The 23383-nt window shown below is 46.3% G+C and overlaps 1 protein-coding gene and 1 pseudogene across 3 annotated transcripts in view; one reads left to right on the forward strand and one right to left on the reverse strand.

Moving 5' to 3' along the window:
* SIPA1L2 (signal induced proliferation associated 1 like 2) overlaps window positions 1-23383 on the reverse strand; it is a 250339-nt gene that overhangs the window by 103685 nt on the left and 123271 nt on the right. For 2 of the 3 annotated variants that reach the window (XM_066383247.1, XM_066383264.1), the window contains exons 2-4: window positions 16847-18571; window positions 4716-4849; window positions 2710-2898 (exon numbers count right to left, since the gene is read on the reverse strand). In XM_066383247.1, coding sequence (XP_066239344.1) covers window positions 2710-2898; window positions 4716-4849; window positions 16847-18320 — 1797 coding nt within the window. In that variant the 5' untranslated portion in view covers window positions 18321-18571. Of the gene's footprint in view, window positions 1-2709; window positions 2899-4715; window positions 4850-16846; window positions 18594-23383 lie in introns of all 3 variants that reach the window. The other variant, XM_066383256.1, reaches the window with a different exon arrangement.
* Window positions 18319-21794, forward strand: LOC136388184 (small ribosomal subunit protein uS5 pseudogene; annotated as a pseudogene).

Consider the following 23383-nt stretch of genomic DNA (forward strand, 5'->3'; position numbering starts at 1 on the left):
GCTGAGGCATGGGCCCTCACGGAGCAGGCACGCTCTGCCACAGAGCAAGGGACAGACTCCAGCGTCCAGGCCTCAAGTCCTAGGTCTTTCAGAACAAGGTTTTGTCTCCGAGCCCTTCAAGTCACTCACCATTCAACACTGTCCTTCCTCCAACCTGTCTGACATCAGGTCCTGTCAGTCCCCCAGTCCTGGGCGGTGCCAGGCTGGCACCTGGGCATCTGTACTGTTGCAAATAGTCACACCTTAACACTGCCTGCTGAGAGTGGGATGTGCAGACCCCCTGCTCAGGCAGACAGGCAGACAGCCTGGCATGCATCTCCTCTGCTTCCTGGGACAGGAACAAAACTGCACGTCCCAAGGCCAATCTTACCATTATTGACAGGAAAACTCAAATTTAAATAAAGGTGACAGAAAACACACCCTCAGCACAGCTGTGAGAATGAAGCCCATGCACTGTGTTCTCCCACGTAAGCCCACTTGTCCTAAGCGCACAGTCACATTGACTTAGACTTGCGGGACTTTGTACAATATATCCTTTATATACTTTATCAATATTAGAAGCCATTAATATAAAATGGCCTATCCCCTCCAGGGGAAGATTTACTGTTAGGAAAGTGAATAAAAACGGCATTACCTAGAATAGACCCTCAAACCCCCTAACAGGTTAGTGAAGATTTTTAAGGAACTTTTAGAATCTGTGATGTTAAAAACACTGTCCAATCTCTTCCAGAGATGTACAGAAATAGTGGGACAGATGGAAACAAGACATTGAATACCTATAAGCAGCCTTCTAGTTTCTAGAATTAAAAAGAGAAAGTATTTTCTTCATGTAATATGGGAATTAGGGACCACTAAGTGGTATGGGAAGTTAAAAATGTTCTATCCTACACCAAGAAGAAAGTATAACACCATAAACAAGTATAATCTCCAAAGGAAAAACCCAAACGAGAATTAGACAGTGCACTGGTTTGTTTAAAAGCAGATCCCAATACTCAAATTGAATTCCTGGACATCAGATTGTAAACAGGTGTTCACTAAAAGAAAAAAAAAGCCTGACATAGCTTCTGGTCCTTTTCCACTATGCAGATATCGCGAACACCTGCTTTGATTTGCGAGGAGACAGTCACTGCCATTTCACTCAGGGCCTTGGAGGCTTCAGGATTCAGGCTTGGGGAAAATAGGCCACCTGTGAAATTTTCCACAGAAGCTTGAGGGGACTATGGGGGCAGTAGCTACTTCACAGATTCTCCTGCGACATGAAAATGAAAGCTGTCCTTCCCAACAACCTGGTTGGACGCAGAGCATCTGAACCAGCTCAGGCCGTCCATGAAAACATGTTCCCGTAGCTGTTTTGTGGGCATTTCCTACATTCCACACACCTCACCAGCAATAATCATGGTGAATACATTCTCTGTATCATACAATTTTAGAGGTCGACTGCCCTCATGGAGAGTTTTAGTGTGGTTCAGATGTCTTTACTATGTCAGTCTACATTCTGGAGACAGGAAGATCTTAGCATTACTCATTCTGAGTGTTCCAGAGCCTGGTCACGGTCACTTGTTTAGACCAATTACAAGTTCATCACTTTGAGAATTCCAGCTGCATGAGTATCAAATAGTCCAACAGGCCACCACAATATTACTGGGTCAACCAAGAGATACCTCATATTTTCCTTGGAAAATTAGAGAAATACAAACATTTATCTTATGTACTTTTTTAAGAATCAACTAATTAAAAATAAATTGCATATTCTTAAGTACCTACCTACCTTGCAGTTTCTCCTACAAGTCATCTTGCCTATGAAACTTAAAAGGCCTCTTTCCATCTTCTGGGCCACCATCTCAATTCTGTCCACCGTTAATTCTATCCTGGACATCAAATAACTGAGCTCCAGGCCGCCATCAGTCTCTGTTTTCACCAGCCTGTCCACCTTCCTCTGACCAGAATGATCTTCCTAAGACACAGCTCTGGTCCTGTCACCTCCTGCTGGCCGCCCTTTGTGGCTCCCTGCTGCCTGCCCATACACTCCTCAGCCTGGCACCTGAGGCCTCACCTGCTCCACCTCAACATACCATGTATTTTTTTTTTTTTAAAAACTCTCAACCTCCCTGTGTGTGCCCTGTTCTTGTAAAGACACAAGTCACAGTTCCTACAACAGCCAACTGCTCTTATCTTCCTCTTAAAAGTCTACCCAAGTCTGAAGACCAGTTACCACGCCACCCCCTTCAGGAGATCTGTATTCCAGACTTCTCCTTTCCCGAAGCCCTCTGCTTTCATACCCCTCTAAGACCCAGTACCACCCTCTGCCTGGCAAAGTCTCTGTGCTCTCGGCCTTGCTGTCCCCGTGGGCTAGGGACTTGGTCACCTTCAGTCCTCCCATTGCGTACTTGCTTCTACCCATTAGCCTGATGCCTTGCCCACAGCATATAGGAACAAATGTTCAGGAAAAGGCTCAATGTGAGCTTTTTGAACCCTGGAAAAAAATACCACTGACCCTAAGTCAGACAGGCACATGCTGGTTGGGATGTACCAAACCCTGGTAAAGGTCACACAAGGCACAACTCGGCAGTGTATTACACGACAAAGGCATCGTGGTGCTGGTTTACGCATGAAAAGGCATGTTTGGTAAAAACTAGAGAGAAAAGGTTTCGAGGCACTAAAAATAATGGACCTTAAGAGAAAGGTGGCGGAACAACACATGATACGCACCCCTTGCTCATCGAGCTTGAGCAGCTGCTCTGACACTCGGGGTGAGTTCGCAGCCTGGCGCAGGCACTGGATGCCCAGCTCCGGTATGACGTACTCCAGAACTTCCTTGAGAGGTAGTCCCCGCGCAGTGCCGTGCCTCGCAGTGGAGGGGATAGCATCTTCTAAAATTGCTCCCCTCAGTGTTGTAAGCTGCCAGGGGAAATAGGAGGCTTCAGTTAATATTTACAAAAAGAGTCAGAAAGGTAAGTCTCTCCTCTGAGTGGGCAGCAGGTGGGCTAGACAGAACCAGACTGATGCCTCGAGAACAAGGAGCGCAGCAAAGAGCCGCCACGGGGAACAGGTGCTCCCACCACCCTAGGAACCTGCATGGGAGGGCAAGGACACTGTGCAGGGACTGCAGGGCACGAGGCACAGCCTCCCCGGCATCGCTCTCCACCCAGATGTCCCTTCTCTTTTTCCTGTTCCCCTATTTCTCTCAATCTCCTTCCACTCCTTTCCCTTCTTCTAGCCTACCACGTTGACAGTTCCTGAAGCTGAACGGGGACCCCCAGACACCCACAGCCAGTGACTCAGGGCTGAGAAGACAAGACTGTCACCGAAGTCTGCTCATGGTTTGTGATATGTCTGCAAATATGCCAGGAAGGCAGGGAGCACTGCTGTGACACATGCCTCAGCTACGACACAGTGAGGAGCGACCGCAGTCCTAACACCTAGACTGTCCTACCCACCTCGGGCCCCGGGGAGACAGCGGCCAGAGGAACAGCATAGGTGCTGTGCTGACAGTGGTGACAGGGACGCCTTAAACGTGCCAGGTGCTCTGGGACACTTGCCCCACACAGCTTTCTGCAGTGCTGGAGGCTGTCCGTCTGCCCTGGCTCCTACAGAGGCTGCAGCCACATGTGGCCACTGAACACCTGGCCTGTGACTAGTATAACTGAAGAACTAAATTTTCATTTACTGATTTTTAGAGAAGAAGGGAGAGGGAGGGAGTAGAAGAGAGGGTGAGAGGGTGAGAGACTGAGAGAGAGAGAGAGAGAAAAACATCGACTTGTTAGACTTGTTGTTCCATTTATTCATGTATTCATGTGCCATTGGTTGTTTCTTCCATGTGCCCTGACTGGGGATCAAACCTGAAACCTCTGTATTTCAGGATGATGCTCTAAGCAGCTCAGCTACCAGGCCAGGGCCTGAGGAACTAAATTTTTAATTTTACTTAAATACTTTAACTAACCACATGTGGCTAGTGGCTACTGAACTGGACAGCACAGATGTATAATATACAAAATGTGACTTTGAGAGAAGGGCTTTCTCTTGTGCCTGTCCAGCACAGAGCCCAGACCAGCTGTGCACCCACGTGAGGCACAGGCTCATGAGCACTGCTGGTGACAAGCACGCGGCTCTGCCTTCTCTATCTGACCTGCAAGTGCATCGTTCTGAAACGCTTGCCAAATACATTCCCCTCTAATTAAAAAGGGTCAAGCAAATAAAATCCAAAGGGTAGGCTCGGTCTCATTCTTTATCTAAATCAGCATCTCTACCAATTTGGCTATACCAGTTGTGTCATTTGTACAACAATCTCACTCAAAGCGAGACAAGAAAGAAACTGACCTGGGCCCTGATGGAATGAAGTGTGGGCAGACCAAGATGGTGAGAATGACAGACCTGTCACCCACTGTGGGCCAGCCAATACTCTGCATTGGACTTCAAACTCGTTTGTAAATTCAGACATAGATTGTAGAACTCATGCTGACCCTCTGTCTCAGCCCTGAAAACCTTGCATTCTCATCACCTCTCCTTTCTGTCACAGCAGGTAAAATCACTGCCCCTAACATCCATGACAGGTTTTCCAATTTTTAAACTGGAATAAAAAGGTATATAGTTCTTTCAGCGATCTAATAAGCTGTAATAGTTAGTATTAGGAAATAAATGCAATACTTATCTGAGACAACCTCAAGGGTAGCGTCCAAGGCTCAGCCCAGGACAGTGACCACAGGGCAGCCCTTTACCTCGCTTGTCCTGAAAGCCACCCGGTAATTGAACTGCGACCCTTCTTTCTCCTTGGCGTCTTCCACCTTCTCCCTCCGGATGCTGACGGCAACAGGGCCAAGATTGTCGTCAATCCCAAAGTAGTTCTGGTGCTCTACAACGGGACAAGGGGTGCGTCAGGGCAGGACGCAGGAATACCGCGGGGCTCTGGATACATGACCCCCCCACGTGTCTGATCATACTTCTTGTTTCCAAATCCAAGGTACTCCTACATGTCAGTTTCTGTTACTTCTTCCTCTCTTTGTGTTTTTCACTGGCTCATGGGCAGCAGGGGCCCCCCCACTGTCCACCCCAGAGTTGAGATTTTGGGATTATGTGAAGAGCATGCTGGGAGACATCTCAGAGGTGGTCAGAACAGGAACCTAGCTACATGAGGGAGCATCTGTGAACTTTCCCTCCAACAGGAAGGTCACCTTCTCTGACTGAGGGAGGGCACCAGAAGTGACCTAACTAGCCGCCCAGACTAGCCAGATCAATCTTGGCAAATATCCCTCTCACGTTATGATGTCATTAAAGCTTCTAACAATCTAAAGCAGCATTTTAGCAACATAGAGAAAATACAAAAAGGTCATTAAGTTGGTGAGGTCAAAGTATATCTATGAATGCTGTAACCTGGTTTGCTATCTTGTAAGCTAATTATTTCTTCCACATAAAATCACTGGTGTGGATGGATCTTAATTCACAAAATCTCACATCAGAATGAGTTTAGGAGTCTCACCTGTTTGTCTACCACAGGGCTCCCTGAGGACATTCTTCCTAAGACATGGTTGTTAGTCTCCTATTCATACATTCCACAGTTATGTGCCAGGCACAGTTTCCAGAGTGGGGACATACTCCAGAAAGAATCCCTACACCTAAGGCTAACGTTCTAGTCTGAACTCTGGTGAAGGCGAGAAGCTCCCTACTTTGTGAATGACCCCTCTGGGTGGTGGGACGAGGCTTCCTGAGCACGAGATCTGCTAAAAATACTGAAAATGCTTCACTCAGCCACACTTTTGAAGTGTCTGTTGCCTTCTGAAAGGACCCAAGCGCAACCACTCAAGTGTCGTCCAACCCACACAAAACAGAAGGTACAATTACCCAGGCTATCTGTACAGCTGACTATTTTTAGCAGCTGTCAGTCACACCCACCCCCCACCCCACCCCCAGCACGTTCAAAGCAAATCCCCAGTGGTATTCACTCATTTGTCAACAACCTGCTGCCAGGTCAGTGCCCCAAGGTGCACACTTGGAAAGTCGATGTTTTTCCCACTATATATACAAAACCACACTTACCCTTTTTGAAAGTCACCTAACAGGTTTTAGCCAATCCTTCCTGACTCGTAGTTTTCAGTTAAAAAGAAACATATCAAACACTTATATAAAGCTTGAAGAAAACCACAGCTGTTCCAAAGGTTTTGGGTTACATGAACATTTTCTGCCACAATAATTTCTGAAGGAGTAAGAAATTTCACGCAGAAAATAGGAAGTGGGTTGGGCTGAACAGAGGAAAAGAGCACACACATTACCTGAGAGCAATCTTGACCCAAAGCCACTAACAAACACGAACATGAGTTCTAAGAGGCAGGTCACTGACTTCTTCACTTCTAGCCACCAATGAGATCAGTCCTGACATTATTGCACCTAGAACCTGTCAGGGCTGAGGGAACACGTCAACCACTTCAGGGGCTAAGAGTGAGTTACTGAGGACACCTGGGTGACTCACCCTCAGGTAAACCGTGAACTGATGGCAGCCAGGCTAACCATTCCAGTGATAATAAATGCACAAGAGTCCTGGGGCTGCCTGACAAGGCAGTGGCACAGTGGATAGAGCGTCGGACTGGGATGCGGAGGACCCAGGTTCGAGACCCCGAGGTCACCAGCTTGAGCGCGGGTTCGTCTGGTTTGAGCGAAGCTCGCCAGCTTGGACCCAAGGCCCCTGGCTTGAGCAAGGGGTCACTCGCACTCGGTCTGCTGAAGGCCCGCGGTCAAGGCACATATGAGAAAGCAATCAATGAACAACTTAAGGTGTCGCAACAAAAAACTGATGATCGATGCTTTTCATCTCTCTCCTTTCCTGTCTGTCTGTTCCCTAGCTATCCCTCTCTCTGACTCTCCCTCTGTCTCTGTAAATAAATAAATAAAAACTCTTTTAAAAAAAAAAGGAGTCCTGGGGCTGAGGACAGCTGACACAGAAGCCATGATCTGGGTCTGTAACAAACAGTTAAAAATTTTTCAATGAAAACAGAGATGGAAAGTTAGTCTTCTATTTCAGACGAGCAGGAACCTATCGGTTTATTCTTTCTCTAACTTGATATTAGAAACTGTTAGAACCATGAAGTTAGAATCACTAGACCTGTGAACTGCATCTTTAAACTTCAAACTAAATTAGTTTAGAATTTTCCCAGTTTAGACTGTCCTGACAAGAATTTAATTTTTTACCTTCATGAGGTATTTATCAGAAGCCAGATGCACTGAGAAAAGTACTCAGAAATTGCACAAAAGCACAACCAGTCACTCGGCAAAGCTGCCTTCTTAGAACCCATTTCAAGAAGTTAGTTGCAAAAATGCTCAGGCATTTGATGTGACATAAACCAAAAGAGCTTCCAATTATTTTAGGGGGAAAAGAGTGAACATATAAATAAAACCCCTCTTGATGATAAGGTTGAGAGCCTACATTAAATGATTCATTCTAATACCTGAATACTAACCGTCTTCACGTGTGGGTTGCTCTCCTCTCACAGACCTCTAAGCCATCTGTACTTGGCCCTCTGCCTGGCATCCTCCACCTTCCTTCCCTGATAGTCTTACAAAACGTTTAACACTCAATTCAAATATCACTTCCACTGAAATATTCTCACTCACAGTCCTCGCTGAAATCGCTGCCCCACTCCAGCAGAGGCTGAGGCCCTCAACTTCTACACCCAGAATTCTGGTGCCTAATCCCTGACAGGTATTTCATAAATTGTTCTTGAACTACTGAACTAAAGCAGGCTCCCTGGCTATTGCTCCAACGTAATAAGTCTTATTTGATCTCAACCAGGAACGTCAATGTAAGAACAAGGAGGCGACTCACTGCATGCTGGGAAGTGAACAAGACAGGCTGAACAGTCTTGCCCTCAGTGACTGGGGCAGCATGCTTTCTTGAAATAGTTACAAAACTGAAAACATACACACCTGTGACAAGTCACATAGGGTCTTATTTTCCTAATAATGCTGCTATTACGTATTACCTGAAACTTGGGCTTAAAACACTACCCATTTGTTGTTTAACAGCTCTGGAGGCTGGAAGTCCCAGGTCAGTTTCAGTGGGCCAAAGTCAAGGTTATGACGGGGCCGTGCCTGCTGGCGGAATCTCAGGCAGTCCATTTCCTAGCTTCTGCAGCTTCCAGAGCTGCATTCCTTCCATGCCTTGGCTCATAACGCCCCTTCCCTTGTCTTCAAAGCCTTTTACCAGACACAGTGCTGCAGCATTTAGGTCCCACACCAACAATCCAGCATGATCTCCTCATCTCAAGATCCTTAACTTAAATCACATCTGCAAAGTCGCTTTGCCATATAAGGTAACACACCTAGATCCTTGGGGGCCAGTGTTCAGCCTACCACACACACGTCAGTCAGTCATTCAAACACTGGGTCTGGGATGTATCCCAGCTATGTACCAGAAAGTCATCAACACTGGGTAGACGATCCCAAACATGAGAGCGCCTGCTTTGAACAGTTCTAGTCCTATGCGGGTGATGATACAGGGAGCAGACAAGAAGTACACATTCTAAGTCCTGTGACAGAAATAAGACGAGGTACCACACAAGCACAGCAATTATCCGGTCCAATCGAGAATCTAGAAGAAAACTGCCATGCAGCAGTCACGGCAACTGTCGCTCCACCCATCCACTACACTGTGACATGGAATGATACGTTCCTAGTTTTAAACCACCAAGCACTTCTTCCTGGCTTCAAACACAGTAGCTCCAGCCCTCCCCCCCTTTACTCTTCGTTCTGTTCCTACAAAAGCATTCTCCGAGTTCTGCTGCACACTGCATATGAAACCCTGGATCATGACATGTCCCCCATGTAATGCAGGCGTGAGCTGCTCATGGCAACGCTGGGAGCTCTCTGTAGGGACCGCTCACTCCTTTCCTTAGATTTAGTTCCAGGTACTTGATAGTTCATGAAAATGTAAGCGGCACCTTCTTAGAACTGACCCTTTTATCATTATGACTCTTTATTTGTAATGATTCATCTTGCTCTAAAGCCAACTTCAGATTAGGCTGCTCAGGCAGGGAGTCGACGTTGTTGTTGGAGAACTGCAGCTGTCAGCAAAGGTAGGCCTACTTCCCTTAAGTGGGTGTCCCCTGGGGTGGTTTTCCCACTCCCAGTCTGGAGGCATTTACCCCAAACAAGAGGACAGGAAATAGGGCATCTAGTCCGAGGCAAGTGCCTGAGTCCTGCCCTTAGCAGTGCTGTCGTTCGAATTCTCCAGAATAAGTCTTCAGTTTCCACCTGGGCATACTGGCTGGAGGGACAGGAGACAGGACGGCCTTCTCTAACATTGAACTAGCTCCGCTTTGCTCCCCCGGCTTTTCCTCAAGGTCCCTGGGTCCTGGCAGGGACTGACTAGCGTTGATGGCCTGTACCTCTCGCAGTACTGCCAGCGATGGGTGGGGCGGGATCATCATTTTTCGTGGTGTTCTGGAAGGCGGAGAAACAACATGTGTCTTTAATTGCCACATTTAACTAGCAGTCCCAAACTCACTCACTCTAAATATCTGTAATTCTAATGAGCCTAAGTACTGGTTTCTCAATCTAGGCCTTGCTTCTTCTCACCTGCTTCACCTCGAATCAGTCATGTAACCTTTCCTAACTTCAGCATCCCACCCCACCCCCAAAATATAATATATATAATATATTCACCATCATTAACCCAAGAGAAGCATTACAATTGAAAGGAGGCATGTTACTGATAAAAAAACTAATCAAAAGCAAAAAAGCAGTGACTGTAAAATAAGCAGCACTGAGGCATAATGTCTCAGAGCCCAAAAGTCTAACGCAGCACACGAGTCAGCCAGGAAGAAGAACCCACTTTACTCCGTAACCACTTATAGCGCATCGCTCACGGCTGTCTTTTTAAGAAGGCGTGGTGTATGTGACATGTCAGGAAATGCTTTCCAGCAGGAAGTATAATTTAAAAAAAATCTGGAGAACCCAAGATCTGCATAGTAGTACCCTTTCATCAAAGATGGCAAGCAAATTAGTGGAAAAGGTTTCCCTCAGTCTCCCTCTCCAGCCAACACGCCACACTCGGGCCGTCTTTCTCTCTCTTTCTCTCTCTCTCGCTCTCTCTTTCACACACACACACACACACACACACACACACACACACACACACACACGTGTGGATGCAGTGGCTGCTATGTACAAGCATCGCACCCTTGGCCCTGCTAGCTCTGTGGCCTTGCAGGTTTCCTGGGGACCCCATGCTTCAGTCTCCCCAAGGAAAGCAGCAGATCAGCGGCATGTTTCCACAGGAACCACAGTCTCCGCTACTAAGGTAACAGGCCATCTAGCTTGTGCAGAAGTGAGAACAGGATGTGCCAGGAAGCCCCCAGCAGGCAGCCACGTGACACAGCAGGTCGCCTTCAGGACTGCTCGGCCTGTCTGCATCATAGAGTATCTGTTGTGGGCAGAGGACAATGAGCCCCCTCCCACACCGAGCCTGTCTGTCGTTATCTGGAGTATATGATTTCCATAAAATTGCTTCAAAGGTGAACCCAATAAAATTCTTCCTTGGCAGAACAGAAGCTGTGAAAAGACTGTGGAAAAGCTGAACGGCAATCCTCATATCATGCAAATATGACAGGGCAGGAGAAAAAAAATCGATTAACAAGATTGCAGCCAGGAAATGAGATTCAGTGCATAGCCCAGCTGCTTGCGGCTGTTCACAAAGGAGGATTTGGAGCATCTCTAACTGGGAAGAAGGGGAAAGGCTCCATGGGCCCCTGGCCCAAAGCTGTTTCAAGGTCCTGGAAGAAGTTAGAAGGGGGATTTATTAAATTCATCATTAATGAACTGAACAGGTGAGGATCACACCTCTACAGGGCCTCCTGTGGCCAGGTATGCAAAGAGAAGAACCCACAGCTGTGTTTCTATAGGTGCTAGAACAGGGGTACACGGCACTGCAGCAAATCGCCTGTGGATCTGTGCCCCAGGGGCCTTTCCTTGGTGAACACGCACAGCAGCACCTTGTCCCTAGTTTTCCACAAAGTGCACTTTAAAGGTTATCTTTCAATAGCAAGTCAATCATTTCATTCTCAGGTCACTGCCTATCTGGGCTCCATCCATAGCTGGGGGGGACTGCTGTCTAAATTCCTGCCTGTGATGTATCTTCTTCTGCCCTTCCCTCCCAATAAAATCGTGTGCCAGTGTTTTAAACTACCTTCCCGTTCACAGCTCTCTAGGAGTTATAAAGGAAAAGTGAACAAGGGACAGTGAATGATTAAAACAATAGGACTTGCTTTTCACATAATAACAGTAAGAGTCATGAGATGACTTCAAGAAACATCAAATCCCCACTGATGATTCCTGGATTAAATGACTGAACTGATAAGACGGGGAAAGGAGGCATTTTTCTTTGTGACTGCTCCTTCAGCCAACTTTAACCAAAGTATTAGCAATGCTTAAAAATCTGGGATATTACAGTGAAAAGAGCAATATTAAACACACCTTACATAAATTAGCTCATCACCCTCCTTACTTATGGGGATACTACTGCTATTATCCCCATTTTACAGATAATAATACTGAAGTAAGGAGGTGACATGACTTGCTCAAGATGACAATCTGCTGTGACAGAGTTAGGATGCACACCTGTGATCTATGTCTAGAACTCTCATGGAAGGCAATTCAACAGTGATGAGATTCAAGTAAAGAGTAAATTATAAAAGTCAATTGAAGAATGGTAAACTGAACACAACTTAAAGATAAAACAACAAATCTGCCCTGAATATAAGGACTATATCTTGAAAGACGCAATTTTAAGAAAACCTTCAATAAAAAGTAAAAGACTGGAAAAGTAAGGCAACTATCAAAAGCTTCCTTAATATTCCTAATTTTCAGTGTGACTGGCCACAAGAGTGGGAGAGAGGAAGGAAAGAATACTAGGACAGCAAGAAAGAGCTCCGTGCAGAAAAGCTGGGGGAGGAGCACACCTAGGGGGCAGCCGGCAGCTCTCACTTCTCCTCTTAGTGGGATGAATAGTGAAACTGAATTGGGCTCTCACAAGGCAGGCAAGTTCTGCTAAGTCACTAGGTGCTCTGAGACCTCCTGCTCCTGAGACCTTAACTTCTAATTTGCTCTACCAGCAGCAAAATGCAAGTCAGTTTCCTCAGTTAACTGCAGCATCAAACTGCCCCGCAGTACCAGTGGTTCACTCCTATTCCTTGGGAAATAGCAGAGCTCTGGCTCCTGGAGCGCACATCTGAAACATGGCATGGGTGGGAACCATGACCCTACTGCTGGCCATGGAACAGATGCCACGATACCCCCCCAGGCTTCATGTCACGTGCAGCTGAGCAGGTCCTCTCTGCTCAGAGCCCCTGGATTTCAATGGGAGCTCTGTTTGCAGAGGCGAGACTGGCCAGCCGGAGGGGTTAAGACTGAGTCGATTCTGTCCTCTCAGGGAGGAATCTGCATCTTAGAATAGTACTATTGTTAGGTGGTACTCTGTTCACCCTTATAATTTAATAGTGTCCAATACCTTATTAATTTTCTTCAGTGACTGTATAAACTACCCATGGGACATGACTGCTGGTGCTGGCCTTGCTTACCGGGCTGGGGCAGGGCTCGCCAACCCCACACTGCAGTTACCTGCCCGTCTTTCCAAAATCCAGATTTCGGAGCTGTTACTAGGCTCCACCCTCATTCTAGTGCAGAAGGAGAAGGCTATGCTTTATATTTTTATAATTTTTCACACTTTAAAATTTAAAAATTTTTATAATAATGTCCAAGTACAGATTTGTTTGTTAAAATTAATATTCATGAATATATATATTTGACATGGATCATTTTTCACGTATCCTCCGTCCAAGAGCAAAGAAATATATGTCCCTCTATTACTGTGTTTCTACAAAGCTGACAGGTTTTTGTCAGAAATAAAGTAAACACAATCATGGCCTCTTCTGCCCAGGTCATGGCTGGCGAGGGCCTGGCATCCACTGTGCACCCAGAGCACACTGTGGTCACTGGTAATTAATGGCTCTTAAAGCACTGATGCAGCCTAACATAGAACATGGCAGATGTTCACACAGACACAAGTTTCAAAGCAAGAGCAACAGAGGGTTCATTTACATAGATCATCTGCATCAGAAAAGCATACAGGATAAGGGTTCCTACTGATTATCTCTTATGGGTTGGGGGAAATTCCTTCCTTCCCTTCCTTCCTTCTTTTTCTTCTCTACCTTCTTTTCCTATAATGATCATATAATACTTCTATGCCGTTAAAAATTCTAAAATAATAAAGGTATATGTTGTCAATTTTAGTATTTCCCCCACCTTCAGAGACACATGCTCTTGTACCAGCCGAGTAGCTCTGGTAAAACCATGCTCCCAAAGACACCAGAGGCCCAGTTTTATCCTTCCCTCTGGTTTGACATCTCTTAACCCAAAATTACTTCCTCTGCCTTCTAGAGCCCTGTCTGTGTGAGCTGAACTCAGGCACAGAACGGTTTAGAACTCCTAAGTAACTGCCAGTGCACAACTTCCTATAAAGTGCAAGCCTTCGTCACCACCCAGGACCTGCAGCCTCTCCTAGCTGTCCCTGTAGTTCCAGCCCTGGCCACACGTCAGACTGCCTGCTGCTGGCCAGCAGCCCTAAGAGCTAAGGAAATCCAAAAGGCCAGGCCCGCTGCTGTGCTCCAGTGGGCCTGGCAAGGCGTGCAAACACACGTCCACCAGAACCCCGTGTGAGGTAAGGCCCCCGTGCACGCCTGTTTACCGACTGGAGAGCACAGAGAAGAGGGAGACACCAGGGACACAGCGGCATGGAGACAGCGCTCACTTCCTCCATGGTTGCGGCCAGACTAAGGAGCATGTCGCATCCAGGGTGCTGCGACACCCTCTCAACAAAGACGCTTCACTGAAGGTGACCAAGGGACCTGCCTAGACAAGCAACGCTGCGCACACTCTGCTGCAGCAGGCCACGCCCCTGCACACATCATTTGGAAGTGACTATGTGTCATAGGAACACAAGTGGGCAGGAAGAGCCACCGCTGCGTGTTAAATGCTCTGTCAAGACGAAACCACATTATTACCGCTCAGTACTTCAGACCTTTCCCAGCGAGAGGAAGCCATTTAATGCTCTTGGAAATAAAGTTTCACATAAGACAAAATGCATTCTGGAAAAATTAAAAGATTCCCTGAACGTCTCCTTCTAAAGAGAAAACAGAGTATAAAGAAGAGAGAAAAAGGGAAAGCTACCTGCTTCGCCGTCTGCCCAGGTTCTCTGCTTCAAAGCCAATGAGGCTCTGGCAATGTACGATGTGTTTACAAATAGAGTGGCTGCCACCAGGTTGTGCGTGGGCACTGTCCCAACTCACACACCATAGGCCTCGGCCACCGGACCTTGGGGATCGGGGCTGTTGCCTCCATCAGTCCTGAAAGGCTGTGTAGAGACCAGAGGGCACAACACCAGATGCTATGGGAGCCCATTTCATTCTGAAGTCACACAGGCCAATAGGAGAAGAAGTAAATACAGGAGACAGTAGGTACAGTTCATGCTGCAGGGAAGAGCAGAGAGGCTGAGCCAGGGCTCAGCTCCTCCCAGCCACTCCATCCTGGCCCTAGAGCCCAGTCACAGGCCCCAGAGCACCCTCCCCAGCACAGACTTGTAGAACACAGATGATATAGCAAACTCAGGGATCACTGCCTTACACCTTCGTTTTGCAGGCTTTGCAAAAAATAAAAATAAAAGTCTAGAATTCAGCTGACTCATTCATGGATCAACAGAGTGAGCAGGCACCCTGGACTGTCCCACCACACGTCCATGTCCACGTTCACACACAATTCACCCGTGGAGGGTGTCAACCCTCAGCTTCTCCTCGGGCTCCTCTGTTACTTCATATTCAAATCTCACACCTTTGAAGATGTCATTTCTAACACCCTGGAAAATCTTAAGTAGCAAATCAGGACGAAGTAATAAACCACTCACAGCAAACTCTTTAAAACTACCAGGATGAGAACCAATAGAATCTAGCAACCCAGAGCCATCTCATGAGAACACGAATGCATCAAACAGTGAGGACCCTGGGTGCAGTAAACACCAATTTTCCATCCCACATGTGCTTAAGTGTATACGTACACATTAGGATACACAACAGAGCATGGATGAGATGCTGGTGCTGAGTATTTGCATAAATATGCATATGTACATACACACACATATAATGTCTATGTTTTGATATTTTTAAAAGGTAAATCACAAACTATTTACAAAACTCAGCTAGCCAGAACGACTCGCTGCCTGAGGATTTCAGGGCACAATAAAAATAGTCTAAGAGACTACTGATTGCTAGCATTGACAGCCACATCCTCATCAATAAAAGAAAGGGAAAAAGGAAAAAGAAACCTCAATTAGGAGGCCTATTTCTCTCCATGATCTCCCTTTCCTAAAATAACTGCCTTCCACCCAGAGACCACGCATGAGCAGTATTACAGCATGCTGCCCCTTCAGGAACGTCACGTGGCCATGATTACTGCACGGCACAAACTGCCCAGCTTCCTGGAGCTCACTGGCTGGCCAGCCATAGTGCACAGTGGTCACAGCAATGCATACCAGAAGTCAGGACTGAGGCGGGTGGGCTGCAGAGGGCACACGACTAGGGAACGGAGACCTGCTGACAAAGTTACATCAGTCCCATCTTGTAACCAGTATGAAACAGAACAGCAACAACAACACAGGAAAAAAAGGTACCAGGGACTAGGAAGGATGGAGTGACCTCAGGTCTCAGTTACACCCCAAGCAACCTCACAAAAAGAAACAACTGGAACTAGAGATGACACACAAGCCTTCTGAGGACAGAAATCAATATGAAATAAATTCCAAGTGCAGGTCGCTTACAACTGTCCCTACCAGGGCCAGAGAGCAGAGTGTCTCTGGAGGCCCAGGAGGAGGACATGGCTGGACTCACGGCAGCCTCCTCAGGTGCTCCAAAAGGTAACACCTGGGACTGGGAGGCAGGTGAAACTCAGACAGAAGAATACAGATGTGGAAGCATGCTGCCCTGTAAGGTGGGGGTAAAGGAGTCACGTGCACCCCAACAAAGGCAATGAAAGCCACTCTGAGTGCTTACACTTCGCGTGTCACTGCTGTGTATGTGTGTGCATGTGACCTGATTCTCTGTAGGGTCTCCAACAGAGTGGATTCTCATGTCCTCAGAATAACTGAGGACACTTATTTAAAGGATATAAACTACATTTTGAGGATTTAACCACATGACTTCATCTTCTGAGGAATGTCTCCTTCAAGCCTGTATATATAAAACTAAACATAACTTATTTTACAAATGTCTAAAGAACTCTCAAATCACGCCACCAAAGACTCATTTGTATCTTACCCTTTAAGCTCATTTATAGGACTAGAAGAAAACTAAATTTGTCTGTCACGCTAATTGTACATTCTTTCCACAAAGATTTATTTAACTCCACTAACGCACACAACGATGCAGGAGGAGCTGTGAGACACACATGTAAAAGACAAAGAGAAGGAGTAGGAAAAGTGAAGGAAAGACCAGAGGAAAAAGCCACAGAATTATCCATCGTAAACAGTATAAGGATTATTCAGAGAAGTTAGAGAGGGACAGAGTTGATCAGGGAAGACGTCTGAAAAAACGTATGTCTACACTAAGTCTGACCTGAGATGCTTACTCACAAGCTGGCCTAGAGAAAGAATGGAGGAATCTTCTACTTGGGGGATTACAGACCAGCAAAGGCAGGAAATGGGGGTTTCTAACAGGGATTCATCTGGAGGGATAAGTCCACAGCAGAGAACCAGGCCCCGTGAACAGCGGCCTTGGCTCCTACAAGGAGGGTGCTGTGCCCCCAGGCAGGGCCCCCTTACCTTTTCCATAGAAGAACTTGCGGTAATAGTAGGCCCCGAGGTCAATGTGCTCTATGATGTAGCGCTTCACCTTCTCCCTGTGAATTGGCTGGTTCTCTCTGGGCACTTCCAACACCGACACGCCTGCGTTTGTGCAATGGGAACTGAGCGAGGACTCGAAGGAGCAACTTTCCCCAGAACCGAATGATGACGAGTTGGCCCTAGACAGTGCAATCCTCCTGTCCCCTTCCCCTCCTATCTCATTTCTGAAGTATGGGCAGCTCAGGACAAGCTCATTACTTTTCCCATCACCCTCATCAGCATCCAGGTTCTCCTTGAAGTTGAGGTCCTCCTTGCTCCCCAGGGGGGACTCACAGTTGCCTATCTGGCCCACAGGCATCTGAGTCTGGGATGCCGCAGAGGCCCCGGTGGTCATGTTTTTCCTCTTCCCCACGTTAGCCCTCGTAGCCATGGCTTCGTTGATATTAAACAAAATGCTCTGGACGTCATAATGTGCAAAACACCGCTGACAATTCCAAGGGTGAATGCTCCGCTCAAGATGACCATCTTCCAGATCAGACGTGAACTTGAAAGTCTCATGTTCACTCTTAACAGTTCGCAGCTTTCGGAAGAAGGACGTTTCCACCAACTCGGACTTGAACCTCCGTTTGAAATGCCTGTCCCTGTCTCTCCCCACGAGGAGGGCGCTGTCCATGTAGTCTAATCCTGAGATGTGGACAAATTGACCTCGAGAAATCTGGGCTGCGGCATGAAGACTAGGCGAGATGCTGGGGTCGCAGAAGAACTCTGGGAACCCAAAAGGGGCCACGGCCTTGTGGTCATAACTCTCCACTCGGTACCCTCTGAGCATTGCAAAGAAGTTCTCCCCAGACAGGCCCTGCTGGTCGATGGAGGACGTGCTCCCGTACTCCCGGTGCAGTGCGGCCCCGGTGTTGGGGTTCACGGCATTTTGGTCTAAGACGTCTTCGGCGTCAATGTCGCTGATGGTGACATCACTATTGCTCCTCTGTCTTATGGGGTGAAGTCCTCTTTGAGGAGAGTGAACAAAGATGTCCCCCATTGTGTACTTGGCCTCCACAAAGTCGAGATCAAGCTGCTCCTCCGGTGGACCGTCACTCTGGTCATTCTGCCCATTGTGCATAACGGAGGCAACACTGTCGTAACTGGTCTGAGACCGGCCTCCCCACAGCACCTTGCAGGCCAGCTCTTTGGAGCAGTCCTTTTTAGGTGGCCATTCAGACACCCTGGCCCTCACACCCATCTTGGGTACAACTGGGGTACCATTAGTGGGACCACCACTCTCGTTGGTATTTGAGGCATTTAAAGATGTGGTGGGTCCCATGCTGCCATTAATGGCTTTAAATTTTCGAGCAAAATAATCATCGGACTGCATGATTCTGGGAGGGTCCTTGAACTTGGAGGAGCCCCTGCTGAGCTTGTGCTTCTCTTCCTGTGATTGCCTCGGGTCACTCATGTCTTCCCAGCCAGGTACTCCAAGTCTTAGCACAAAGACTGATGTAAATCCAATCTCATTGTTATTTACAACACGATACTAAATGCACATGCAAAGACTTCTTCTATGCTTGTAATTTCTCAAAAGCAAACAACATCCTCAGAGTACGGTTTCTCCAAAACTAACTTGCATCTTGGCTGTAATCAATTTGTACGCCTCTGTCCTCTTCAAAAGTCTTCCTTAAGACATCTGGCCGTGAGTACTTCCTTCATCTGAATTAAAAACAGAAAAGACCTACTAACAATTATTATAGTTCAAGTTCAACACATACTACATATAGTTTCTTACCTGTTCTTCTCACCTCCCTCTGCCCACCTTTAATCCCCCAGATGTCATGAAGTGCTCTGTCTCTGAACCACTGCTCACATTGCTCCTGCTGGAATATGCCTCTTCCTGCTCCACCTGGCTGGACGGAACTCACACACACTGTCCAGAGGACCCTGTCCAAGAGCCCCGCTCAAAACTCTCTCGGCCTGCCTCTGGGCACAGTGCTTCCTCAGTTTCTCACATCCCCTTGTCCTCCCTACCTGAGCAGCTTTCCTTATACTCTGAATTTCTGGTTTACCCAGGAGTCTCCTCCACTACTAACTCAAGCTCAACTAAACCAGGAACTATGCCTTTCATCTCTGTCATGTTATCTACTAAAGTAGCCTGGTTTAAACTAGGTAGTTATCCTAAGAGTTATAAAATGGGCATGCAATTGCTTACATATTAGCATACTTTCTTTTAAAACCATTAAATTCATAATGTTCACAAACAAAATGGTCAATACCAGGCATTAATAAGTAAGTTTTCAGAATGCTCTCCTGTAATAAACTCACAGAGATCCCTGTAAAGTAGGCAAAAGTCCTCAAGAACTTGGTAACTGAACAAGTAAAACTTTTAGGCTCACTGTGTCTCTTGCAATCTGACAAATGTGTAGCATCAAATAAAGGCAGAGCTTAAACACCACAATTCACCTTTTGGTTGGTAGAAACTGGACTTCATCAACTCTTCTCTTTAATTACAAATACTTTTTTTAATTTATTCCATATTTAATGGACAAAAATATTTTCCATTATATACTTTCCCAACTCCTGGCAGTCTAGGAATCTTGCTTGTTGGCCTAAGAATGAAAGTACCACTCTACTTTTTCTGAAAATAAGGATGGTAATAAAGGTGTGCAAGACACTGGATTTCCCTCAGTTTTCACCAAAGTATAACAAATCAATGCAATTCAGTTAGAAAATGTTAAAGTTCTTACCAGCTAACCATCATAACAACTCTTTCCAGGGGGCTCCTACAGGCTGTGGGGGGAGACGTGTGGTATCCCCGTGGAAGGACCGGTGGTCCCTCTGCAGGCTGCTTGTTCCCCTATTGGAACACCCCAGTCTGGGCTGACAATACACTACCTGTTCCCAGGACAGCTTCATGATGGAGGTAGACATAATGGCATTGCAGAGCATGGCAAACAGAGAGGGTGACCATCCGGCGTTCCTGTGCACGGAACACAGGAAGACACCTGTGTCTGCCCACAGCTCTCAGAGAGAAGAGGCAACTGCTTCTCACCTGTTTCACTGAGAACTACTGTTGAAAAAGTATCCTAGATGATATAAAATTATAGTTATTTCCTATACAATTTAGTCCATGATCAAATCCTGTCCTGGAAACTGTAAAGATAACAACTGAGATACAAGTACAACTTCTTGCCTAGTATCTCTCTGCTGAAATGGTATCTGACTCACTGCACTAGTCTTCCACATAATTCATAAATTCTGCTGAGAACTCTGCTGCTTACACAATCCTAAACAAAACTCGAAAGCTTAAGAATGACTTCTAACGGTTAGTTAGCCCAGAGCCACATGAATTCTCAATAGGCATTATTAATGTGATACTCATTTCCAGTTATATATTAATTTGTAATTCTGTTACAGAAGGAAAAACTAGCCCTGCCAGGCACCGAGTTCTAAACTACTGAGCTGTGTAGTTTCTAGAAATACTATCAGTTACTAAGTAGTTTCAGGAATTTTAAAAAGAACAACAAAACATACCAAGAGAAACCAGAAGAGAAGAATGAACAAAGATAAAAGCTGAAAGTAATGGAAAGGGGGGAAGGGAAGAGATGTAGAAAGGACAGACAAATCTAAAAGGTTGTTTTTTTTTAAGTAAGAAAATAGATATCCTCCTTTCCAAGCCTGAAAAAGGAAAAGAAAGAATAATATTATGCAAGCTTAGAAGTGAGAAAGGAGACATGACCACATATACAGAATAGATTAAAATATAACATTTTAGTTAAAAATAATTTTAAAGTAACCCCCTAAACAGTGGGTGGGGGGTTAGGCACTCCTAGCCCCAACCAACAGTCAAAAATCCACATGTAACTTCTGACTCCCCTAAAACTTAAGTTGGCTCCAGGCCCCTCAGATACCAAAATCCATAATGCCCATATTCTCTATATAAAATACACACAGTCAGCCCTTCACATCCATGGGCTCTCATCTGTGGATAAAAAACAGTACAGGGTTTTTCAGAGGAGACACCAAATGCGGACGACGCCAGTGCTGCTGGAGGACCCAGAGGTGGGGCGGGGGGGGGGGGGGGAGACACCTGGAATGGGAAGCCGCGGCGGCTTCCATTGAGGATTTGGCAGCGGCATCCGGGGTCGGGTCGTGGCCAGGGTCGTGGCCAGGGTCGAGGCCGGGGCCGAGGCCATGGGGCTCATGGAGGCAAGGCGGAGGACAAGGAGTGGATTCCAGTCACCAAGCTGGGGCGCCTGGTCAAGGACATGAAGATCAAGTCTCTGGAGGAGATCTATCTCTTCTCCCTGCCTATCAAGGAGTCAGAGATTATTGACTTTTTCTTGGGGGCACCCCTTAAGGACGAAGTTTTGAAGATTATGCCCGTGCAAAAGCAGACACGTGCTGCCCAGAGGACCCGGTTCAAGGCATTTGTTGCCATTGGAGACTTCAATGGACATGTTGGTCTGGGTGTTAAGTGCTCAAAAGAAGTAGCCACTGCAATCCATGGGGCCATTATCCTGGCCAAGCTCTCTATTGTTCCTGTTCAGCGAGGCTACTGGAGGAACAAGATCGGCAAGCCCCACACTGTCCCTTGCAAGGTGACAGGCCACTGTGGCTCTGTGCTGGTGCACCTCATCCCTGCCCCAGAGACACTGGCCTTGTCTCTGCCCCTGTGCCCAAGAAATTGCTGATGATGGCTGGTATCGACGACTGCTATACCTCGGCTAGGGGCTGCACTGCTACCCTGGGCAACTTTGCCAAGGCCACCTTTGATGCCATCTCCAAGACCTATAGCTATCTCACCCCTGACCTCTGGAAAGAGACTGTGTTCAATAAGTCTCCCTATCAGGAATTCACTGATCATCTTGTAAAGACCCACACCCGAGTTTCTGTGCAGAGGACCCAGGCTCCCGCTGTGGCCACCAGATAATTTTATATAAGGAAAATAAAGTGAATTATGCCTGTTAAAAAAAAAACAGTATAGGTATTTACTAGGAAAAAAATTAGACTATAAGTGGATCTGTGTAATTCAAACCCATGTCATTCAAGAGTTAACTGTATACGTATAAAAGAATCAAAGCACAAGCAGCTCTATAGCAACAAAGTTGAAAACACAGAGGAAACTAATGATTTTCTGGCAAAACACAAATTTCTAAAACTGATCCAAGAATGGAAAATGTAAACAGACTAATTACCATTGCAAAGAGTAGAAGAGCAACCCAATCCCTAACTAAACATGAGCAATGAGTACAAGGAAAGTAAAGAGCTATCTTAACTGTGACTTTGAAATTCCTTTATCCTCCTATTTAAGAGACCAAATACAATGTAAAAATTTTAAGATGTAACACCCCCTTCCTTCCTTTTTCATGTTATAGCACTCACTGTAAATGCCACCAGTCACACTGCAAGTACCAATCAAAAGCTGGCAGGTGCTCAAAGCTGGGAGCACAGGTATGGCTCTGGCCACCCATGGCTCATCCACATGGCCGTCAGAGTTGATCAAACTACCAAGTCCCCAAACCAGTAACTCAATTCACTACATCCCACACTAAACTATGGGTTTAAGCCACTAACCAGTAGATGCATAAAACACAGAAACTTACAGGTGGTCTTAACAGGGACAACACACACATGCTGAATAATCAATTATGGAAAAACTAACTATGAAGTTACCAGAGGTCGCTGGGTTCAGACTCACTTGAAAACCTAACTTCCAAGCTTCCACACTTCTCTTGATATTTCTAACGTCATAGACAATATTAAAAATACAAAATCTTTATTCCACAGATCCTTTATAGAAATAGAAAATACCCATATATTGTCAAAAAATAAGCATAATTTTTAAAAAACAAATCAGAGAAGTAATTAAAACAGGTAAGTTTATGCTGAATTTTATTAAGAGGCTTGATAAAAAGCACAAAACTATAGCAAACTCAGAGCACTCAAAACCTTTTCCCAAAGAATTCTTCTAAGAATTCCTTGTTGTAATTTAATTTTTGTGTGTGCTAACAAGGTTAGCTCTGATGGACAGCTGCTGATTTCCCTGTCCGGGATCTGTTTCCCTTTCCCCTGGTCATGGTATACTGAACTCCCCGGGGAACCACGTGCTAAAACCACTTCATTGGTGCAGAGCTGACTCCACCCAACATGTGACTCAGGTTTGACCAATAAATGTGCTGTCTCCCCTGGTCATAGTTGGTGAGCCTGAGAGCCAAATCAGGCCAGTGACAGCCCTCCATGCGAGTGACCCAACACTGGCACTCTGATCCTTGGCTTGTGCAAGCACAGAATGTAAACATGGTGCTGCTGGGACTCCCCTTGCTGGTGTGACTGAGAATTGAGACAACAGCCTGGAAGCTGAGCAAGGAGTGGGAAAGAAGGATTCCCGAACACAGAGCTCGAGGCCGCTGGGCCTGGAACCAGTTCTACCCATAGAATTTTTCAGTTGTTTGAGCCTCTTAATGACCTTTTGGGTATATTCAGTTTGAGTTAGATTTCTCTGTAGACCAGACCAATTTTAAATGT

This window comes from Saccopteryx leptura, chromosome 1 (assembly GCF_036850995.1).
Source record: "Saccopteryx leptura isolate mSacLep1 chromosome 1, mSacLep1_pri_phased_curated, whole genome shotgun sequence".
Taxonomy (NCBI): domain Eukaryota; kingdom Metazoa; phylum Chordata; class Mammalia; order Chiroptera; family Emballonuridae; genus Saccopteryx; species Saccopteryx leptura.